Source organism: Cnephaeus nilssonii (assembly GCF_951640355.1).
Source record: "Cnephaeus nilssonii genome assembly, chromosome: 7".
In the NCBI taxonomy this organism is placed as follows: Eukaryota; Metazoa; Chordata; class Mammalia; order Chiroptera; family Vespertilionidae; genus Cnephaeus; species Cnephaeus nilssonii.
In genome coordinates, this window is record NC_137078.1 from 88,116,650 (window position 1) to 88,140,387 (window position 23,738).

General features: G+C 38.6%; 1 protein-coding gene across 1 annotated transcript in view; it reads right to left on the reverse strand.

Moving 5' to 3' along the window:
* MACO1 (macoilin 1) overlaps positions 1-23,565 on the reverse strand; it is a 55,787-nt gene extending 32,222 nt beyond the window's left edge. The window contains exons 1-6 of the mRNA XM_079778177.1: positions 23,266-23,565; positions 10,672-10,813; positions 9,092-9,218; positions 4,613-4,736; positions 2,966-3,144; positions 125-626 (exon numbers count right to left, since the gene is read on the reverse strand). Coding sequence (XP_079634303.1) covers positions 125-626; positions 2,966-3,144; positions 4,613-4,736; positions 9,092-9,218; positions 10,672-10,813; positions 23,266-23,345 — 1,154 coding nt within the window. The 5' untranslated portion in view covers positions 23,346-23,565. The remainder of the gene's footprint in view (positions 1-124; positions 627-2,965; positions 3,145-4,612; positions 4,737-9,091; positions 9,219-10,671; positions 10,814-23,265) is intronic.
* Positions 23,566-23,738: the final 173 nt, after the last annotated feature.

Genomic DNA, 23,738 nt, shown 5'->3' on the forward strand with positions numbered 1-23,738 from the left:
CAGTTTATAGTTATAGTATCTGATCACCAACAATTCCCACAGGCCCATATGGAAGTGTCTGTCTTTCAAGACCTAAGGTAAGTTTATTGGAAAGTGTTGGTAAGGACAGAGCAGGCACACTTACCTTACCAGTGCATCTGGTTTGCTTAGCTGGTTATTAGGAATACAGTTTTCCATTAAGTCTTTGTGTGTACTTGGGCTCTTGCTACTGCACTTCTGCTTCTTCTCATTTTTACTAGATGAAGAAGGAATGCTCCCATTTGTGGCGCTGTGACTTCGAGGTGAGGAGTTCACAACTCCACTGGCATTTTTGTAATTTTTTGAGGAAGCAGTGCATGAGTCCTCTTTCAAGAGGTTTTCTGTACTTCCCACAAGATCATTATTTAATCTTTTACTATTGATATGATTTTCCATATACTCAATTTCTTGTATTTTAGAGTCTACAGGTTGTAGAATATTGTTGTTATTTATTCCAAGGTTGTGTTTTTTGGCATCCTTGTCCTTTTCTTTCCCTTTTTCTCGGTATTCTATCTCTGGCAAAGTTGTGGAGAGTTTTTTGTTGGCTGGGATGCCTCCGTTGTGGTGTATAAGGATGGAGGAATCCATATCAGGTAATCCTTTGGCAGCTACAATACCAAAAACAAACCAACAAACAAAAAATCCACATCGGAATATTTAGTTTTATAAAACACAAAAGAGACTGATTCAACAAACTGCATTATTTACGCTTAGAAACTCACTACATTAATTTGCACACTCATTTAGAAGCAGTAACTACTCAACATCATGCTAACTTCAAGAAGCAAATCCAAATAAATTTGAGAAGCTGAATACTTAGAAAACTGCCATCTACATCTATAAAAGCCAAGCAACCGGAACTACGGGAGACAGGAACGACTGGTCGCTATGACCCACAGTGCGGCGGCCAACCGGCCCAATCGGGGCCCTGATTGGCCCCCCAAACCTCCCATGGCCCCTCTCCCTGGCCAGCCCTGCCCCCGATTGGCCCCCCCACCCTGATCGAGGGTGGGGCCAGCCGGGGGCGGGGGGGTGCCAGGGGAGGTTGGCCAGCCAGCCCCATTCCCAATAAGCCCCCTCTAGATGGCCCGGCCCCATTGGGCCCCTATTGGGAGCGGGGCCAGCCGGCCAACCGCCCACAGTCCCCTGGCCAGCCCCTCCCCCAATCGACACCCCTTGGGTGGCCAACCTCCTGCGGCCCTGCCCCGCCAGCCAGCAGGCCCCATCACCTAATCAGGGCCTGCCAGCCAACCTCCCAGTCCCTCTCCCTGGCCGGCAGGCCCCAATCACCTGATCGGGGCCAGGCCCGGGGCTGGGACGAGAAACCAGGGGTGGGTGGTGGTGGATGCAAGCAGTGAGGGAAGGAGGAGGAGTGGAGGTCAGGAGGCAGGGAACCGCAGGGTGGCAGCACGTGGGCAGTGAGGGAAGGAGGGATGGGGAGGCAGGGATGTAGGGAACCTGATTGGCCCTGATCTCCCGGCCAGGCCTAGGGACCCCACCCGTGCATGAATTTCATGCACCGGGCCTCTAGTCATTTATAAACACCAAACAAGCCACTAAAACTTAGCCTCAAAAATAAGATGAGGGATCAACCAAAGGATTTGTATGCATTCATATAGGCCTAACCAATGGACACAGACAACAGGGGGGTGAGGGCATGAGTACGGGGGGGTGGGGGGTAATGGGGGGGATGAGGACACATATGTTAATACCTTAATCAATAAAGAAATTAAAAAAATAAGATGAGGATTTTATAATTAAATCATATTTCACTTATCAGTCAAATCAAACTTGTCTATCAATGAGGTGAGAGGACACAAGCAGACCATATTCGTAAGAGGCCATATTTTAAAAGATGTTTAGATTAAACAAACTTAATAACTTAATTGAAAACAAAGAGATTAAATGAAACAAAAGAAGTGTGATGTTAGAATCAAAATCTACATTTTTTTCTTGACTCTAGCTTTGACATAAGAAGTCTGGCCTGGCTGATGTAGCTCAGTGGTTGAGCATCAACCTATGTACCAGGAGGTCACGGTCAACCCCTGGTCAGGGCACATGTCCAGGCTGCAGGCTTGATCCCCAGTGGGAGTCGTGCAGGAGGCAGCAGATCAATGATTCTCTCTCATCATTGATGTTTCTAACTCTCTCTCCCTCTCCCTTCCTCTCTGAAATCAATTAAAAAATTTTTTTAAAAGAAGTCTGTATCATTTACTAGGTTATCTTATAAAAAATTTTCTGTATCAGGTCTACACATTCCAACTTGTCAAAGTCTACTTGAAGAGATATTTTTGCACCACACCAGAGAATAAGATTTGGCATACATCAACTACAAATATGACCCCAGATTTTCAACTATCAAACCAAAGAAAACTGGTACTGCTGTAAATTCATCTATTGAATTAATTATATGCTCATTAGAGAGGTCCTTATAGAAAAGGTACCATTTAAGTTCCACATTGCATTTTATGAGCCATTTAAAATGGGACTTATCCATTTTTGCTCTGTTCAGAAAAATTTTGACTTATAAAACAATTCTGTTTGTCTATTTCTCTATCTGACGTATACTTTGATTCTTGGCTTGCTTCAGATACAAACTCAGACATTTATACATACTACTTTGTTACTGAGAATAAATATTTTAAAATATTTATAACAATTAAAATACAAAAATATTGAATAAGGTATAAAAATAAAAAATATAAAAAAATAAACATATTTAAAGGTACATGGTCTTCAGATCCTAGGTAGAGAACATCACTCACACTCTATATTTCATGACCAAACAAAGCAATGACCCTAATGAGGAATACCAGAAAATAGGAAATCCTTGGTAATCTTCCAAAGTCCTAGCAACTTTTCCAAAAAATATAAATAAATAAAATTGTACTGACAGATAAAATAATGACTAACCTATTGAGCCAACAGCTTTAGGGTAAAGACCTACCTTCCTCAGACTCTTTGTCTTGCTTCTGTAGCATCTGCTGCTCAGGGGGTAGGGCTTGTTGAAGAAGCTGCATATAAAATTCATTCTCTTTTTGTACTTCCTTTTGCTTCCTTAACCGCATTTTGTAGCTTACATAACTTTTGAAGCCAAAGCCCAAAGTCACCACAGGGTACCCAATACTAGAAAGAAGACAATCCAGCCAGTAATTGCAAGTTAAAAACAAAACAAGACAAAAAACATATGCATCATGCACATGAGGACACCTATGACTGAAATTAAGAAATAAACTCTAGATGATGATAGTTGAGCATTCAGCAAACACATAAATAAATGGGATGTCTGCTGTGAAAATCAGAAGCAGTTGGTATGTAGAACAAACCCCCAGAGAACAGTGGGACCATTAGACCATAAGAAGCTGCCCATCAGAGTTGGCATTCTTCAAGCTAACTCAAGAAGTTACCACAGTGATTGCTGGATACAGTGGCTAACGTTGTTAATATTGAAGTGTCTTGTGCAATATTAAAATTTGGGCATCTGTATGCTTTTAAGATCTAACAGAGTAGGGATCATAAGTAAACATCATAAGTGTTAAAAAATCAAAAGGACATCATTTGTTTTTTAGTACCAGAAAACAGGGTCAAATTCAAGTGACTAATTTAATCTTCTTGCTACCTGAGGGAATACAAGTTGAAATATTTTCATTCAACTCATCAGTCTGTTTCAAAGCCTCTGCAAACACTGTCAAAAATCATATTACACTTCATTAATTTTAAAAGTTATCAGTCTCTGGAAAGCAATGGAAAAAATATCCTCACATGAGAATTAACAACAACAACAAAAAAGTTTCATGGTTAAGGTTAAATGAATAAACTATCTTAATATTAATTTACAGCCGAAACCGGTTTGGCTCAGTGGATAGAGCGTCGGCCTGTGGACTGAAAGGTCCCAGGTTCGATTCCGGTCAAGGGCATGTACCTTGGTTGCGGGCACATCCCCAGTAGGGGGTGTGCAAGAGGCAGCTGGTCGATGTTTCTCTCTCATCGATGTTTCTAACTCTCTATCCCTCTCTCTTCCTCACTGTAATAAATCAATAAAATATATTTTAAAAAAAAATTAATTTACATTTTAAAAGAAAAAATAGTATTCCTTTAAACAGTAATAATATTCCATTAAATATTAATATTTTCTTGCTTTTATAAATTAGATAAGAAAACTTTAAGTTCATTTATGCTTTATGAAATAGCCATATATTTCATCAAGACTTTTTAGAATCAATACCTGATCATAATGAAAACATATAACATTTATCAGATCCCTATGTACTTGGCATTAAGTTAAACACTTTACACATATCACTTCATTTCATCTTTCCTATATCCCCAAGAGACAAGTCCCCAATATACAGGTAAGAGAACTAAGGCTTAGAGATAGTGACATACATGTTCAAGGCAACAAAGCTGTTAGGGGACAGAGCTGGCAGTCAAACACTCATTTGCCTGACTAGAAAGAGCTCAAGCTCTTTGCCACCATGTTATGTGGTCTTCTGGGTTCACATAAAATCTCTAAGTAAAAATTTACAACTGAACTTACCATTTACATTAAAAACATTGAGCTGAATTATAGATTAAGAATATACATAATACTCACCAGTGAGCAGCAAATGGACGACAAAGGTCTACATGAAAATTTTTGAGATCTTTAAATCTAATTGCTGCTTCAATATAAACAAAGAGTATCCAGAGGGACACTGTAGGCAAACACACTCCTCTTTCTGTGGAAAAGCAGCAGAGAGACAAGCATCAATGATACATTAACTAACAACAGATGGGTTGTTTGAAAGACTGGTTCAACCACAGTTACTTTCATTAAGACTTTCAAACAATTAAAAAGCAATTTAATACAAACTGAAAGCTTTTATATGACAAAAGATGCTATGGAATCATAGGAAGAAGTAAAAGACAAACATTCTGGCAGAAAATATTTACAATATATGTAAACAAAGGAGTTATAGCCCTAACATACAAAGAGCTCCTATAAATCAACAGAAAGGCAATGATTATAAGTCATAAAAGAAAATACATAGATGCCTAAAAAACATAGAATAAGAGGCTCAATTTCACTACTGATTAGGGACATACAAACTTTAAAAATGAGATTCCATTTTTTAACCTATCAGATAAGCATCAATTTAAGACATGTAAACGTATAGGGAGGGTATGAGAAAGGGTTCATTCTCATACTTGGCAATGATATAAATTGAGGCAAACATCTTAAAAGGCAATTTGGCAATATAATTAAATTTAAAATACTTATACTGTTGACCTAGAAATTCCAATTCCAGAAATCTACACTACAGAAATATAAGAGCCTTGAGATAAATATATAAGAATATGCACTGTATTATTTGCAACAGTAAAAATATAGAATTAATTAAAATGTCCATCAATAGGGAACTGTTTAATTTTGGTTAACTTATATAATAAAACATGATGCAGTTTTCAAAAGAATGAAGATCTGTACTAATATAAAATATGTAAAAAATAAATTAAGTACAAATGAGCTACAGCACAAAGAAATTTTTCTGACATTGAAGTACTATTAAAAAAATTTTTTTTCCTTAACTACAAGCTCATATTTCCTTTGTAATTAAAAACAATTTCCAAGGGAGAAAAAAAGCAGCTTGCAACAGAATAAGTAAGTTGCAAATAAGAAATAATTTTCATTGGTTTTAGAATCAAAATCTGCAGCGAGGTCCATCTTTGTCAGGATGTGACTAATAATGGGGTATTTTATAAAGATGGACTACACAGGCATGAGGTCCAATAACTGTGGAAAGAGCTCCTTTGAGACTGTATAAGGCAAGCAAGTTACAAAAGAGAGACTAGGGGAGAAAAATCAGTGACCTAAAGCTTTTTGCTAAGGATCTTTGGGATGAAACAAACAAACAAACAAACAAATCATACAATTTTGGAACTAGAAAGAATATCATTTAGCCCTACTTCCTTATTTTACTGAAGAGTAAAGTGAGGCCCAGAGTTTATACAAATTGGTCCAAGTTTACAGAGATAATACTAAGTCTGCTTCTAAGGAGAATAAACCTAAGTTCCCTTCGGCCTAGTGCATAAAGAAGGAAAACACTCCAACCTCTGTGAAGGTAGCTAATACACTCAATCATTCTTATAGATTATACAAAAAAAAAAAAAGGTATTTTTACAATATAGGATGAGAGACAGCAACCTTTAGGATAATGCATCTTCAAATTAGTTTCAAAATAATTTCTATTTCCAACTGGCCAGTGTGGCTCGGTTGGCTGGCTGAGCATCGTCCCATGCACCAGGAGGTTGTTGGTTCAATTCACAGTTAGGGCACATGCCCTGATTGTGAGCTCAATATCCAGTAGGGGGTGTGTAGGAGGCAGCCAATTGATGTTTCTTTCTCACTGATGTTTTATCCCTCTCTCCCTCTCCCTTCCTCTCTCTGAAATCAATAAAAACACATTAAAAAATTATATTCCCTACTCCCTATATTAATTTCTAAGGTTATCATAAATATAATAAACACATTACAGAAAAAAAACCAGAAAATTTTGGACAAAATATCTGTATTTCTAAACCTATCAAAAAATAAAATAATGTTGAAAATATTTTTGAACATCAGTCATGTTGTACATACAATTTTGTATCCTATTTCCCCCCTCTTAACAGCAAAGGGAAAAGTTTATAATATAATATAATATTCTTTTGTGGCAATATATAATTTCATCAACCATTCCTAATATTCTTAAGAAAGAATTTTAAATTTTAACAACTGGAAAAAAAATTAATCCCAAATTATATAAACTGCACTCATATTTGTCAGGCCCAATAGTAACACAAAGTTGTTTTGTTGTTTGTTTGAGCTCAAATCATTCCTAATTAAAACATCCTTAGCAGCTTAGGTATTCCAACATACATTTCTGAGCCTGGGGCTAAAGAGAGGCCAGTATCACTTATGACATTAGCTTCATTGCTGCCCTGTGGGTCACCCACCAAACTCGTTCCCAGTAGATTCTATTAATAGTTATATGAGTAGTTTTTTCTCAACTACTGAGACATTATTAAAGTAATTTAGGAAATCATTATAGTTCATCAGAGTCACAGATTATCTGAGCTGGAAGGCTCCCTTAAATATTATCTAGATTACTCCACTTTCATATGACAAAGAGTAAACTGAGACCTAGAGACAGTGACTACTGTAAATGGTAACTCACTCGAAACAGGCCCAAGACAAGGAAATACAAGTAAACACTGGAGTGTAGGAAAATCTCTTTAATTAGAGGAAAGCACACTCAGAAACCATCATGCTAGCTTATAAATCAAGTCATATATGAAAGAGTGGTGAAGATGGAGATGGAGAAAACCATGCTCATAATGGATACTTTAAATAATGGAGCTGAACTGCGTCTTCTACGTGGGCCAACACCACCCTCTTAGCAACTCTGAGAAGAGGATGAATGTTGCTCCAGAGAGCTTTTATTAGGTGGTGCTCTCTAAGTGGTAAAAATCCTACAGGGTGCAGCTGGTCCTAAGAATCAAGTTTCGGGCAGCTTTGCAGACAAGTTAAATGATCACATCCCTATGCATCTGGTGTTCAGTTTTTGACAGTGGAGTGGAACTGTCAAAACATCTCATTTCATCTTAATTTGAAATAGCAGTAAGAAGAAGGGAGGTGACTGTGTAACTTCAAGTCAGAACATACCTGAAACAATAAGTTTTGGTTAAAAGAACTACTAAGGCCTCACTGGTGTGGCTCAGTGGTTGAGTGTCAACCCATGAACTAGGAGGTCATGGTTTGATCCCTGCTAGGGCACATGCCCAAATTGCAGGTTCGATCCCCAGTGTGGGACGTGCAGGAGGCAGCTGATGAATGATTCTCTCTCATCACTGATGTTTCTATCCCTCTCCCTCTCCCTTCTTTTCTCTGAAATCAATAAAAACATTAAAAAAAAAAAAAAGATAAGGATTCTTAAAAAAAAACACAAAAAAACACTAAGAACTAGGGAAATTAGGATGATGAAGTGCTTAAAATAACACACAAGGGAAAGCTGATGAAACCAGAGATGTTTTACCTCCAGAAAAGAAGACTTGAGAGGATATGACAGTGTCTTTAACTCTCTAAAGAAATATTAATGTGGATGGAGGTTACCCTTATTCAGTGTGGCTCTAATGCAAGGAGGTCCAATATTTGGCCTTGAGGAGAGACCTGCAGCACCCCTGAAATTTTAATGAAAAGTTTTGTATGTCCCACATATTTTTCCTGGAGAAAGCCTTTTTATACCCTCTAAGTCAGATCAGTAAGTCCAAAAGCAGTTAAGACGTACTAGGCCAAAAGTGTAAGGAAGAAAATTCTGGCTCAGTATGAGAAAGAACTTTCTATTACAGATGCCCAAAAACAACAGTAGTACTAGTAAGTGCCTTGTCACTATAGGTTTTCAATCAGAGACTAAATACCATGTGTGAGGAATGCTATACCAAATAAGGCTTCAACTAAATGACCTCTGACTTCCTTTCAATGCTGAAACTCCCAGAACATTTTTCCTATTTGGCACATAGCTGTCTTCAAGTCTACCTAAATAGAAATCACTTCAACTTTTTTTAAAAATGATGATGAGAGCCCTGTCCAATTTGGCTCAGTGGATAGAACGTTGGCCCTCAGACTGAAGGGTCCCAGGTTCAATTCTCATCAAGGGCACATGCCTTGGTTGCGGGCTCAAACCCCAGCCCTGGTTGGGGCGCCTGTGGGAGGCAGCCAATCAATGTCTCTCTCTTCCTGTCTCTCCCTCTCCCTTCTACTCTCTCTGAAAAATCAATGGAAAAATATCCTCAGGTGAAGATTAACAAAATAACAACAACAAAATGATGATGAAAGCAGTATATCATCGAGATATCAAGTCATAAAGGCTTAAACTTTTGATTTAATAATGAAAAAATAAAATATATTTTAAAGGTATATTATAATCTATTAGGAAAAGACAACTTTAAAATGTCTACATTAAAGTGAACTCTAAATAATTTATTTAAAGATTAATCACATTTAAAAAGCCTGAATCTAAGATTTTTGTCCATCTAAGAAACCATTAAGACTTACCTGTGTGCCATACGTACTGAACCCATACATATGTGCTAGCAGCAAAAAAAAGCCATTGTATGGGGATGAACAGCAGACATATGATATTTGACGTGAATGCTACACAAACAAAAAACACTGAGAAGGCCTAAAGGGAAAAACAAAACAAAATAAGAAACACCTCTTAGAACCTGTTATTTTCAAACAGAGATTATTAAAAATATGTTGGACAAAATCTCTGAAACTGCCATGCAATAACTACAGAGCAAGTTATAATAGGAAATTTTAAACATTTAAAATCAACCATATAAAAAGTAGTGTTAATTTAATGTTAAAGAGTAATCCTGTTTATGGCTTCAAATCATGAAGAACTGGACTAGAACAAACTGAGGTTGGTTCAAGTGAGTTCACTTGGACTCCACAGGTAGGTTACTAAAAGAACTGGCATTTTAACACAGAAAAGTCTCCTCTCTCCTTACAATACATTCCTAAAGAGCCTCATTCTTAAAGGGGAGGCTACTGGAGCACATATGAACCAAACTAAGTAATAAGAATTATGCTGATGTTAGTGATTTTAATTATGCAGCTTTCCTCGGGACACACCTCTACTTATTACCAATGGGACATGAGCTCAAAACCATCTCTTCAAGGCATGGATTTGCTCTGACCAAAGCACCATGCCCAGGTAGAAAGATTTACAAGTGTAAGATGTGGCGATGGAACACAACAGAACTAAAGACCTGTGCCCTTGCTCTAAACCAGCAATTCTCAAAACATGGTCTGGGGGTCTCTGGGGGTCTTTGAGATCCTTTCAGCAAGTCTTCCAGGTCAAAACTATTTTCATAATAATACTAAGATGTTATCTGTCTTTTCCACAATCATTCTCTCAAGAGTATGGTGGCGTTTTCCAGAAGCTACACGATATGTGATATTGCAATCAACTGAGTTCAGAAGCAAATATGAAAACCCATTAAGCCAGACATTATATAAATTTGCAAAACTGTAGTCAATCTTCCATTTTATTTTTTTTTTGGAAAATATATTTATTTTCTCATTTAAAAAATGTAATTTGTATTAACAGGTAATAAGTTTGTTATTATTTTTAAGTGAATTAATAAATATTTAAGTTTTTGTTTTATTTTCTAATATAGTAAATATGGATTGACGTAACCCTCATAAATAAAAGCTCTTTGGAGTCCTCAGTAATTTTTAAGAATGTAAAGAGGTTCTGAAACCATCAAGTTTGGGAAGCACTGCTCTAACTCTAAGCCAATCAGGAACACAGTGACAGGGGCTCCAGAAACATTTTAGAGTAGAACTGGGTAACTATTCTTCCTCCACTACTCTGTCTCCCTCCGGGAGTCCTCCTTCCCTCCCCTTCTTTTCACTGCAATGATAGAGGAGGAGGGATTATGACTTGATCAATGGGTTTAGACAAAATAGCCTTAGAGTCAGTTCATAGACCCTATTTAGCTCAATACAGTCCCCTAAGTATTACTAATAAAATCTACTTTAAACAGTTCCATTATCAGTTATTGAAGATTTTCTTGGAAGGTTTATTAAATTCATTATGCTTGAAAAACATGTATTAATAAACATACCAGTCCCTGGTATCTGAAGGAATCATAGACGCTTCTGATGAAAAGCCAGAACGGCCACAGGTATTCAAATCGGAACTCCAGGACAAAATCTGCCAGGAGGACAAGTGCCCACACTACCAGAAATTTCAGGTATAAAAATGTACTGCAAAATATAAAAATCAGTAATTAATTCAAGGTCATTTGTGAAGAACTAAAAAGAGAAAAATGCACTGTTTTGCTTAAAAGAGACAAAAAATATCTTCATATACCATGAAAACAATGAAGATGTTGCCGTGGGCCATCTAAAATTTCAAAGCTCTGGTATTCATTCGGGGACCCACAACTATCAAAATAAAATGATGACCAAATTATGCTTAATTCCATTTAAGGTGGGAAAACATTAAATTTCACCATTATTTTTAAATGTGCTGTCTGACTTCAAACACTGCAACACTCTCAAAATTACAGCTTTCAAGCTGTTCTTCATTAGAAGAAAACGTCACAGTTGAAAGGCTTCAAATTTGCTGTTTCCCTACCTCTTTATACCTGTATGAAGTCTTTGAAATTTTTTATGCACATCCCTAGATGCTTGAAGAATTGTGTCTTTCCCCCCATTTCTCCTTTTGCCTCTCTATGTAGTTTTCACCTGCATTAACCAAATTAAAAACAAATGACTTCCCAAAAGAGCCAGAAACCAACTTAGGGAGCAGATGCCAACACTAAGGGCTGTGAGGGCACAAAAAAGCATACATTACAGAAAAAACCCTAACGTGTCCCGGCCTTGCTCTGTAAATGTGTGCTCCAGTTCCCTCTGGACTTAGGTTAAACAGAAACATACTCTGATAAGCCAGTCAGAACACATATCTAACCACCACAGAGCTCAAAACAAGGTAAGGGCATGGATTAAAATATATATTTTTCATGTCCATTCTTCCAGTTCATTAACTGTATAATAGATAATAGAAGTCTTCAAATTCTACCCACCAATAAATCCCTAATTCTAGGTCCTTAACCCAATTCTAGAGCAGGTTAAATTTAGGTATTTTTTAAAAAGGTTTTCTAGCCCTGGCTGGATTGATTGGAGCATCAGTCCATACACCAAAAAGCTGCAGGTTCAGTTCCCAATCAGGGCACATACGTAGATTTCAGGTTCAATCCCTGGTCCGGACAGGTACAGAAGGCAGCCAATGGATGTTTCTCTCAGCTTTCTCTCTCTCTCTCTCCCACCTTCCCTGCATCCCTTCCTCCCCTCCCTCCCCCTTCCTCTCTTTCTAAAAATCAATAAAACGTATCTTTGGGTGAGGATTTTTTAAAAAGTTTTCAAAAATATACCGATTGGAGATAAAATTCACTTTGACTTGGGCTAGAGCCTTGCATGGTGTTTTGCAATACAAATATTCCAATAATGCCGTGATTAAATTAGCTGTTTGAATATATACCAGTAACAACAAAAATCAAGATTTTTACGAAATAATTCTGAAATAAAGTAATATTAAAAAAAGTATATACCTCTGGAGGAAACAACAAAAACAGGATCCACCACTGAGGACGCTTTCTGTGCCCTCTGAAGCTACACAGGGAAAGATGTCAAGAACAGACACAAACGACCCTCGATAATACAGTACCATAATGATATCCATAATTTGCAACTAGGGTCAATTTCTAATACTAATTCTTGGTAGAACTCTTTGGGCTTGACAGTAAATAAGTTTCACCTAAGAGGTTTACTGTAGAATAGAGGAACCCAAGGTAAACCAGCAGAACACAGGCTTGAATCCTAAACCCAGCCTTTTAGTTTCATTTCACAGAGTCATGTTAGCCAGATGAGAACAGGGCCCTCACTCTCACCCGTTAAACCCCATCACTGATCCAGGGGAAAGCAAGGCATATTTTATTAGAAGGAACAACTGAATCAAGCAAGCATTCAGGAGCACAAATAGTTTGCCACTAGATTGCCAGGCTACTTGGCTTTAAAACTGAAAGGCTTTTTTTTCTTGTTTCTAGGTTTTAAAGAAGAAATAATAGCCGTTCGTCCATGTTTCAAAGGCATTTAAGAAATAGCATGGAAATTGCCTGGCCGGTGTGTCTCCGTGGTTGAGCACCGACCCATGAAACAAGAGGTCACCAGTTCGATTCCCAGTCAGGGCTCATGACTGGATTTGGGCACGTGCAGGAGGCAGCTGATTGATGTTTGTCTCTCATCAATGTTTCTATCTCTCTTCCTTCCTCTCTCTTAAAAAAATCAATAAAAACATCTTTTAAAAAATAGCATGGAAATGTATTTACTTCTCTGATGACTCATTTTTTCCATGGGGCTGCCTTTGGAATGTAGCTGTACCTCATCATGTCTCTAGTCATACTATGCTCCAGGTGGAAAAGGTAGAGTACTACCAACTGTTCCTGCCCCCAGTGCTCCCAAGCATGGCAGGAACCCAGTCTAACCAGCAACATTCCATGCCACTATAGCATTATCCATAGAATGGCAGCCTATTGAACACTTTTAAAATACTCAATCATTTAAACCTAAGGCAACACAAAAATGATCATCTCTGTTACAGTGACTACTCTTTTTCAATTCAGTAACTTCAAGGGGATCCCCTTTTACACATTTCATTTCTTTTCAAACAAAGACTCGCATACCTTTGATGTTCCTTGACACCCAGTTCTTACTGAGTCAGTTTAGAAGGAAAGTTGATTTTTTACAAACATATGCCATACCCTCAGCTTTTCTCAGTCTCCCCTTTTAGGTGGGCCTGCGTCTAAAAATCAAGAAGCAATCTAATTAACAAAGTTGATTTTACTATAGAACGAATCTTGAAGTCCACGAATTCAGTCTTAGAGGGTTTTAAAAAGTTTATGACAGTTGCCTGATTTAGTATCTCTTAGTCCTCGTTATTAGTAAATGATGTCTATTGTCCTTTTATAGGTTAATATACAAAAGTTAAAAGACAAGTAGCCTAAAACGACTGCTCATCACTGTAGAACCCCTAATTCCTTCCTTTAAATGTACTAAAGGTCATAACATTTTGCCAAATCCAAAGACATGACATTCTAAAGGGTGAGAAAAGTAGACAGGGTTTTAAGTCATTATAACTTAAATATTTATCTTAAACCACGAAGAACCAAAATCTATGGGACACAGTGAAAGCAGTCCTGAGAGGGAAGTTCATAGCTCTATAGACCTACCTCAAAAAACAAGAAAAAATGGTAATAAATTATCTAACTCTACAACTTAAAGAATTACAAATAGAGCAACAAGATCAGAGCGGAAATAAATGACATAGAGACCAAAAAAACAATACGAAAGATCAATAAAACCAAGAAAGGATAAACAAGATTGATGAACCTCTAGCCAGGCTCACCAAGAAACAAAGAGAGAGGACCCAAATAAACAAAATCAGAAATAAAGAGGTGAAGTAACAATAGACCCCACAAAGGATTGTAAAAAAATACTATGAACAACTCTACTCCAACAAACTGAACAACCTAGACGAAATGGACATATTCTTAGAAAAATAAACCACGAAGAAAATACGATTAAACAGAAAATATTTTATACATACAGTTCATAATAACATGCTAACTTGATGTTACTTTAATTCTCTGATCCAAATAAATTTACTAAGAACTATAAAACATCTTGAAAAAATTTTAAAAGCATAACTATAACAAAAAGATATTTTCCATAATAATGTATGAAAGAAGGGCAGACCAGTGATGTCTTTTGACAGTCTTATAAGCTTCTATTTTGGGTGCCAGTGAAATAAAAGAGACATGTGCAATTAATAGGCTTAATGGTGGTGATTCTTTCAAACGGGTATTAACTATAAGATTCCCCTTTTTCCCATTTTATTTCTATCTTTGCCATTTGCAACTTTTTTTTAACCTAAATCTATTTAGCAGTACCCTCCATCTATGGATTAATCATCTACGAATAACAAAAAGTAGTATTAAATGTTCTTTTTCAAAGTCAAGTGCACCTTCCTCTCTAGTATCTTTAGTTGCTTGTCACAGATCATTTTTAGAGTCCACATAATTACCACGGGGTGGCCATCAATCCTCAGTACCTGACCTTTTCCCTAGGCAGACTAATGACCATTTAGTTCACTTGGTTCTCTCGACAGAAATGACTCTGTGGAATATTTCACTGGCTGTGCTAGTGGACATTTATCTCAATCCCTAGCTTTCCTGTCCTCTGTAATAGTAACTGTGAATTGCTTTTAGCTTTCTGTGGTAGCAAGATAACTTCTTACACCAAACTGTTTTGTCTTCTGTTATCAAATATCTCTCCCTATTGGGCATCACCTCTAGAATATTCATCCAGCCTCTTATTCAGCTGGTATTCCTGTTTAAGTCTTATAATGTGTAAATATAGTCTTGCTACTCAAAGTGTGGTCCATGAACAGCAGCACCAGCATCATGTATGAGCTTTTAAGAAAAGCAGTATTTCAGGGCCTACCCCGGGTCTATTTAATCTAAGCCTGTATTTGAACCAGATTCCCTGGGCCATTTGTGCATACATTAAAATTTGAGGCCCTGGCCAGGTAGCTCAGTTGATTAGAATGTCGTCCTGATATGCCAAGGTTGCTGGTTCAATCACTAGTCATGGAACTTCCACTAAAATCCACAATGTCTCAAAAAGAAGACAATGATCTGCTCAGATAATCAGTACTTATCTCCAAACTGTTAGTTGTACTTCCCTTAACTGGGAACATTCAAATTGTTCAGGGTTAAATCTTCCATTTTTCTACATTATTTTCTAAGTCACAAACAAAATCCCTACCTAAATACAATTTAAATTACATGAGGTACACTTTCATTACTACTCATCCTTCGGCACACACAAGAACATCACTTCCTCAACAAAGCCCTCCCTGACCCCAAAGCAAAAATAGTTACCCGATTATATGCTCACATCACATGCTGTGCCATAAGAATATTTAATCAAAGTTATAATTAAATAATATTCTGTGCAATTAACAGTTTAAATGTAAAGTCCACAAGAACAGAGGAGCTGCCCATTTTCCCTGCTTTATCCTCAGTGCCCAGCACAGTACCATGCACACTGCAGGAGCTTAACAAATATTTGTTGAACAACTGATCTGCAACGCATAAGAGTGTTTAGGACTGCCAGTAGGGCTTTTATCAAAGAACACTTACAACGAAGGTAGAGGGAGAGATGATGCATAGGTGACTGGGAAGGGTGCCTAACAAAGCAACACGAACAAAGATAACAAATACAGCTTCTGCCGGAAGGATTACCAAGCACCTGCTACCAATCCATTCTGATTATCCTTCTTTAGGAAGAAATGAATCTAATCAGCCTTGTTCTGGATGCCAAACTCTCTCTCCAGTTGGCCTACCTGCCACTGGTTCTGACTATAGGAGGGGTTCTCCAAGTGTCTTCTATTAAGCCTGACATGAAAGAAATCTGCAAAAATATAAAACAACATTACTCTTCTCATGGATTTGTTATTGTTATTTTTATATAAACTAGTAATTGTTTTACATTTTTCTGTCTTAATTTCTAATACAGTAAAATGGTGGACCGCAGAAAGTTGTGTCTGAGCCTCCAGATGAGTTGGACTAAAACTGGTGCTGCACTCTGCAACCACATCCTTGTGTAAAATCCAGAAAAGGGAAGCCGCCTGAGAAGACCTAAGCCATTCCATATTTCTCTTTTCTATTTTAAGCCTCCGGCAGACTGCAAAGAGAACCTTTCTAGCGTCAATTACACATTTACACATACATACACACAAACTCATACATATACATCCAATGTATATGACGGCAAATCTATCAGTGTGAAATATGTCCAATTTAAAAAGAAAAATACACCTAGAATGGATCACTGTAAGAGGTTTGAAGAATTGTGTGGTATAGTACTTTTATAAAAGATTACATAGACTACAGAAATATCAAGGACAGGTATTATAACCTAAGGAAGCTGGAGAATTTCTGCTTCAAAAATACTTTCAACAGTGTGAACTCCATGGGGTTTGGGATGGAGAGAGAAATAAAACATCCAGAGAAATAAAACAACCCACAGGCTCTAAAAAACTATGTTAATGTTGTATAAACATTAGAAACTCATTTCATAAGTAAATTAAGTGTTATGCTTCACATCTTCAATACCCAACCACACCTTCACTTATATCACACTTGTAACTTTTCCAAATGCTTTCATATTAATTATCTCATTTTATCCTTACAACTGTGAAATAGGAAGGGTAGTTATTACCATTTTATAGGAAAGAAGCCTGAGAAACAGGGAACTCATAGGCTGGAGGGCACTACTGAAAGAGCACAGAAATGGGAGTTAGAATACCACGGAGAATAGAGTGAATTCTACATAAAATGCTATATTGCTGCTAAAAAAAAAAAAAAATTGTAGGTAAAGAAAAGGGCAAGAGACTAAATGAGGAGAAATGCCAAGAAATTTTATGTGAAATAGAACCCTATTTCTGTTAAGAAAGAAATTCGTTTGCTTTATAGAAAAAAAGGAACTATCTTATAAATCAGATAACAGTGGACATCCCAGAGCAGGAGTACTAAGGTTCTTTACATTAGACATATACACTGTCATATTGCTCTAATTTAAAAAAAAATTGTTGTTGCTTTTAGAGACAGGTGAAGAGGGAGGGAGAGAAAGAGAAGGAGTGGGAAAGAGGAAGAGAGAGGGAGAGAGCGAGAGAGAAAGAGAGAGATTTGCTGTTCCACTTATGTATGCATTCATTGGTTGCTTCTTGCATATGCCCTGACTGGAAATCAAACCCACAACCTTGGCATATGAGAGGACACTCTAACCAACTGAGCTACCTGGCCAGGGCTGCTTTAAATTTTTGGAACAAACGTGTTACTTTTATTTTTTTAACTATTCATTTTGAAATAATTTTAGACTTAGAGAAAAGTTGCGTAAATAGTACAAAGAATTCCCACATATCTTTCACCCAGATTTCACAAATGATAAAAACATTTTATCAAGTTTCTGTTATTATTCTCTCCCTATACATGTACACATATTATTTTTTCCTAAACCATTTAAAAATAATTACAGACATAATGCCCTTTTACTCCTAGATTTCTTGAAAACAGGGATACTCTCATATAATCACAGCACAATTATCAATATCAGGAAATTAACATTACTATAGTATTACTGTGTGATTTATAGACTTTATTCAAATTTCAGTAATTATCTCACTAATGTCCTTTATAGTGATAGGTAGATAGACAGATCCTAGTCCAGGATCACACTTTGCATTGTTGTCATATCTACTTGATTCTTATTTTATTTATTTATTTTTAGACAGAGGGAGGGAGGGAGAGGAAGACGGGGAGAGGAGGGAGGAGGGTGGGAGAGAGGGAGGGATAGATAGGCATTGATGTGAAAGAGAAACATTGATGGGCTGCCTCCTGCATGTGCCCTGACTGGAGATTGAACCCACAACCTGGAAATGTGCCCTGATCAGGAATCGAACCTGCCATCTTTTGGTGTACCAAAGGATGCTCCAACCAACTGAGCCATACCAGCCAGGGCTATATTGATTTTTTTTTTTTAATATAGAGGAGAAATCTGGTGGGGTAATAAGGGACTGGCTGACACTTTGGGTTTGTTTTAAAATATATTTATATTGATTTCAGAGAGGAAGGGGGGGAGAGAGAGAGTAGAAACATCAATGGAGTTCAAGAAAGGCCATAAGGACTCAATATGAAGAAAAAAAAGAATATCACTGATAAAATAGGAAGCTTTTAAGCAAATCTGAAATCGATCATGTTCTCTCTTTTCCCAGCTTCAAATGGTAGCAGCAATTTAAAGGGAATTTTCAAAACATCTAATGAAACTAAACTGCCAAGAGTGCTCAGAAAAGAAGAATCATAAATGAAAGTTGGAGGAAAGTACTTTCTCTTTTTATAACATAGTACACTACTAGCAAAAATTAAGTACAAAATTCCAGTGTGGCAGATTTTTAAAAATGTATTTTATAGAAACTACAAATAAAAAGGTTTAGCTAAACACCTCGCTGGAAAAGTTAGTGAAAACACTTCAATTTCTCGATTGTACCTACCCCATTGTACCAACACCCCTCTAAAACAATACTGAATTTATCACTTTTATGTCAGGTCCAGCACTGTTGACGTTAAGCCTACCAAGTTACCAAAATGCTTTTAGGCTGTGAGATTGCAACACTGGTATCTGGGGTTTCAGTTGCAGAACACATGTAAAATCAAGGCAGCCAAGGGTCAGACCAGCCTCCAGTGGCTTTAATAAACATAGCCCAAAGGAGTCTAAAGCTAGGCTTAGGCAAAGCAACATCATTAAGGAGGCAGGAAAAGCAGTAAAGTGAAATCTCTAGAGACCAGGTAATTCAGACAAGGGTCTGAAAAAGGCCATTAGGAAGCTCAGAAGGATGCAAACTGACCAATTAAAAAGTTAAAGGCCAGAAAACTCTTCTCTGAAACAAAGATGGGAAAAGGTATATCTGCCAGTGAAGTCCTCAGTCCTAGTTTTACGACACTAAGCTATAGAAATGTAAGAGACAGGTACAGTATTGCACTGCCTAAGCTCCAGGAAACATGCTACATGCAGAACCAATCCAGTACGACGGCAGGAAATATTCATAAGTTCACAAATGAAGAGGTGCTTTCTTCAATCATCAGTAACAAAGCTAGAAAATAGTTTCCTGGGGCTTACTTAAAACACATGACTTACTTAAAATTCTTACTATGCTTACTTAGGTAAGTAACAATTTTAACTGTAGAGACTTTAAACAAACGTTTCTGCCTCTGTCTTCTATTTACCACACCTTATCTCCTCATCTTCCTATTATAAAGTCAGTAATTTCAGGTAGAAAGGAGTGAGGAGTATGGCAAGGTGAAAGGTGGGTGAGTCACACGGAACCCCTTAAGGCTTTTAAAATCTGCAGAGCACTCCAACCCCACTTCGCCTGGAGAATCACTTCACATAATTAGATATGACTATTGGGAGTGTCTGGTCCAGGTGTGAAGGCAAACTCAGGGAGAGAACCACTGCCATAAAACTCGAGGACCTCTGCAATGCAATAGTTTAGTAGAATTATTCATCTTACTTTCCCTTATTAATAACTTGTGTTCATAACTTCCATAGTACTTTCACATCTATCTCTTTGAGTTAGAAAATATCCCCTCACTGAAGTATCTATTTCATCATAAAATGGCACAGGGCAAAATAAAGCTGTTAATGTATCAGGTGAACCACTGAAACAGCAAACTAAAATTTAAGTCAACACAAATATTTTTATTTGAACAGAACTCAAAGTTCTTTAGAACCTCAAAACCACTGCACAAATTTAAGAGGAATTACTATGACCTACTAGACTGCAAACTCTTTGAAGACAAAGAACTGTGTGTCTTATCCTGTAACCTTCCATAATTCCTTGAACAATGCAGGTTCTTCAATCAGTGGATTGGATTAGTTTATATTCATTTATCAATTCACTCACTCAATATTTATTGAGCACTGAATTCTTACTCTGTGTCAGGCTCTGTGTTGGCTTGGATTTTTTTTTTTTAATGACACTGAATTTTAGCCCTTAATTATGTAAAAGAAAATGATCACCATACCTGTTTCCTTTCTCCCATTCTTGATTAACTTGACTAGACTAACATATTTCTACACATTTCAATTTTCAAATAATGAGCATATATCTAAATGTAGCTAACATTAATATCATGTCTAAAATCCATTTTCCTTCTATCTTGCCCCTAAAAAAAATTCTATCACAGCCATTATACTGACAATAATGCTCTCATTTGATAATCACCTCAGTCACAGTTGTTGGATTGGAGCCCATGATTAAAAACAGATCAGCAACAGGATTTTTTTCAAGACCAAGCAGCAACTGACCCTTGTTTTGACTACTCGACTGTTGTTTATAGTTGTACCAAATTTTATAGTCTTTCCTGCCTCTTTACCTCGTTAAAGAATAAGCCAAACATGTGATAACATGGCAAGTAATATTTCTATGGCATGCTAGAATCTAGAGTTTCACAAACTGCACATATCTCCTTTAGTCCTCAAAACTCATTTGATAGATGAGAGAACTGGAGATCAAAGCTCCGTGGATGCCCTGCCTGTTCAAAGTGGGATTCTGAGAATGAACCTAGGTCTCCTAATGCCACAGTCCAACACTCTCCTTAGCATAGCTGCCTCTTTGCTACACCAAAGCTCAGAAAGTTGTATAGACTGAGAACATAAAAAAATATAAATCCATGAAAGGTTATGCTATGAAACAGTGGACAATAGTTGTCAAAACTGTCAACAGAGCCTCAAAGAAAAAAAATAAAAAGTTCTCTGTTTAATAAGACCAAAATTGGCTAGATGTTGAGAAACAAAATGGGCAATAGATGGTGTAAAAAACAATTTAGGACTTAAATTTGATGATCAACAGAAATTTGATATTCACAAATCCTCAAGCATCACAATTTATAACTAGCTCACTCAATCTGTTTGCTTCAGAAATGATTATAAATTTTCTAAATCTTCTCTTCAAAACAGAACTGGGGGGGAAACCACCTATGATCTTATTCTTCAGTCCAATACTCCATAATATAAACCAAGAAACAGATAATGAAACACTCATTTGATATATGATGTAAAAATATATTTAGGTCTTTTATTAACAATTGACTTAATGCCACACAGAGGAAAGCAAACATTTGAAAGCTGAAGTGTTGTTGGTTTCTTAAAATTTTACATATGAAATTCTAAATCACTTGCATTAGGTATTTACTATTAATCTTTAATGTAAGAATGGAAATTACAAAAGATCATCAGTAAAATAATTTTCACTAGACAATGAATTCACTTCTTCACATTGATTCACATTGACTGAGTGGTTATAATGGGAAAGGTACTAAACAGGGTATATTTGTTCAAATACAAAGAGAAGTTGAAATACAGTAGCAGACATGTAAACAATACGGGATTCCCAATCTTCTCTCTATAAATGGAAGTACATCGTTACTGTAAATAGCCATTAAAATGCTACAGTTGTCCTTTGTCTACCAGCTCTGCTTCATATACTTTTTCTATTCTTGAGTCAGTATTAATATTTAGGTGTTCAAATCTTTTTCAATAGCCAGGAAAAAAAGCCATTTTGTTACTCAAGAATTCTAGTGTGTGTAACTTGAAGAGAGCTTTCCCCCATCCATTAAATCTATAGGAAAAAAAAAAATAGTTTTTCCCTTTTACAGTCCTAGTGAAAACGGTCAGGTTTGATTAATTCAGCATGGATTTTGGTCTATTTTACTCAATGCTGTCTTCTTACTGGCTAGAAGAGGCCTAGCATATGGTGTAGATATTTGTAGAATGAATGAATTATTCCTATGATCTATGGCTCTTACATAGGAAGATATTCAAGGACTTTTTACTTGGACTTCTTAATGCTTTTAAGCGTGAAATAAAGAAAACCCCCAATGTTTACAGCAGTCAGTTGCTTGGGAAAAGAAATCATTCCGTTCGTGTAAACAGCAGCATGTGCAAGGTGTACAGTTATGCTCAGACAACTGGGTGTCTTCAGCTACCTCACATATTTCTTGAAGTCCCACAGATATGCTAACCTGTAAAACACCGTGAGGACTCAACTTAACCTATATCCACGTGCTGAGAATTCTCCTTTGTAAACTAATTACTTCTCCACTGAAATCTTGATTTCTTTATCAAGGCAAGTACCATTTAGAATTAACATCCTGAGAACCAGAAAATAGCAGTCGTACACAAATTCTGCTCAGGGTAGCAGTGATTGTCACTAAGTTGCCCCATGAACCTGTTCTCCTCTCCCCCACCCCACCCCCACCCCGCAGAGTACTGAATTCAATTTCTCTTTAAAGGCACACTGCCTTTCTCTTGGAGTAAAAAAAAAATTGCGAATTTGGAGAAAATCCATTTGGAAAGGTTCGAAAATCACCATCCACTTGTAATTGTCAAAATAATGTTTGTTGACAAAATGATCATCAGCTCCTTCTGAGTCTGGAGTGGGGCCACAGGGCATGATTTGGGGGTATCGGCTTCAGCCCTCGGTGCCAAGTTTGAGATCCGGTAAGAGAAGCGGAAAGCGAAAAGATGGGGCAATGTGGTCCCCTGCCCGGTCTGCCCGGGACCGCGGGGACACTGCCTGCTCCCAACTTTGTCAGCCTTGCCCCCCAGTGCATACGGTCCTGGAGCCTCGGGGCTCAGGCCGGCGACTCCCAAGGCAGAGCGGGGCTGGGCCAGCGGAGGCCAGTCGGCCCCCGGAGCGGCCCTCGGGGTGTGCGACGCAGGCTGGGGGGCGTGGGCCGGGAGGGGGCTCGCCGCCCCTCCCCCCCGGGGGGGCCGGCGCTTCCAACGGCGGCGCGGCGGCTCCCTCAGCCCGCGCCCGCCGCTCCCTCCCAGCCCAGCCGGCGGCCCTCGGCCCCGCCCCGCGCCCCCGGGGCGGACCCCGGCGGGCGGGCTGGGCCCCCAGCGCAGCGCTCCACTGGAGAGCCCCCAGCGCGGGCGTGCGGCCTAGTCGGGGTTACATAACGGGGCTGGGACCCTCTGGAGCGGCCGGGGGCCTCGGGGTCCAGGCCGTCGGGGGCCGGGACGCGGCCGCTCACCTGCCGTATATGCCCTCGGTGATCCGGTTCCGCTTTAGGGGGCGGCGGAGCTTACTGCAGTCGGCGTTCCGCCGCTTCATCCTCCCGCTGGGGGGCCGGGTGCTGCCGCCGCCGCCGCCGTCTCTCACCTCAGCCGCCGCCGGCCCGCCCCTCGTCGGGCCTGGACTCTACCCCTGGGGCCGGTCACGCAGACACGGAGCCAGCACCCGGGGGAGGGGGTAGGATAGGGAGGGGGGTTCAGAGCCTCCTCCGCCTTCGGAAACAAAGAAATGACAATTCCGGGGCCCGCCCGCCCCAGCACCAGCCAGCCACCTGCCCCGCCTCCTCGGCTCCGACGGACGGCCCTTGGGGCCAATCGAAGGCGCCGCTACGTCGCTGCTGGCCAATCCTAGGGCCTACTGAGGCTAAACGAACTCGAGAACCCGCCTCTTTGAAGGACAGAAAAATGCGCCAATCATTATGGTGTCTGGGCC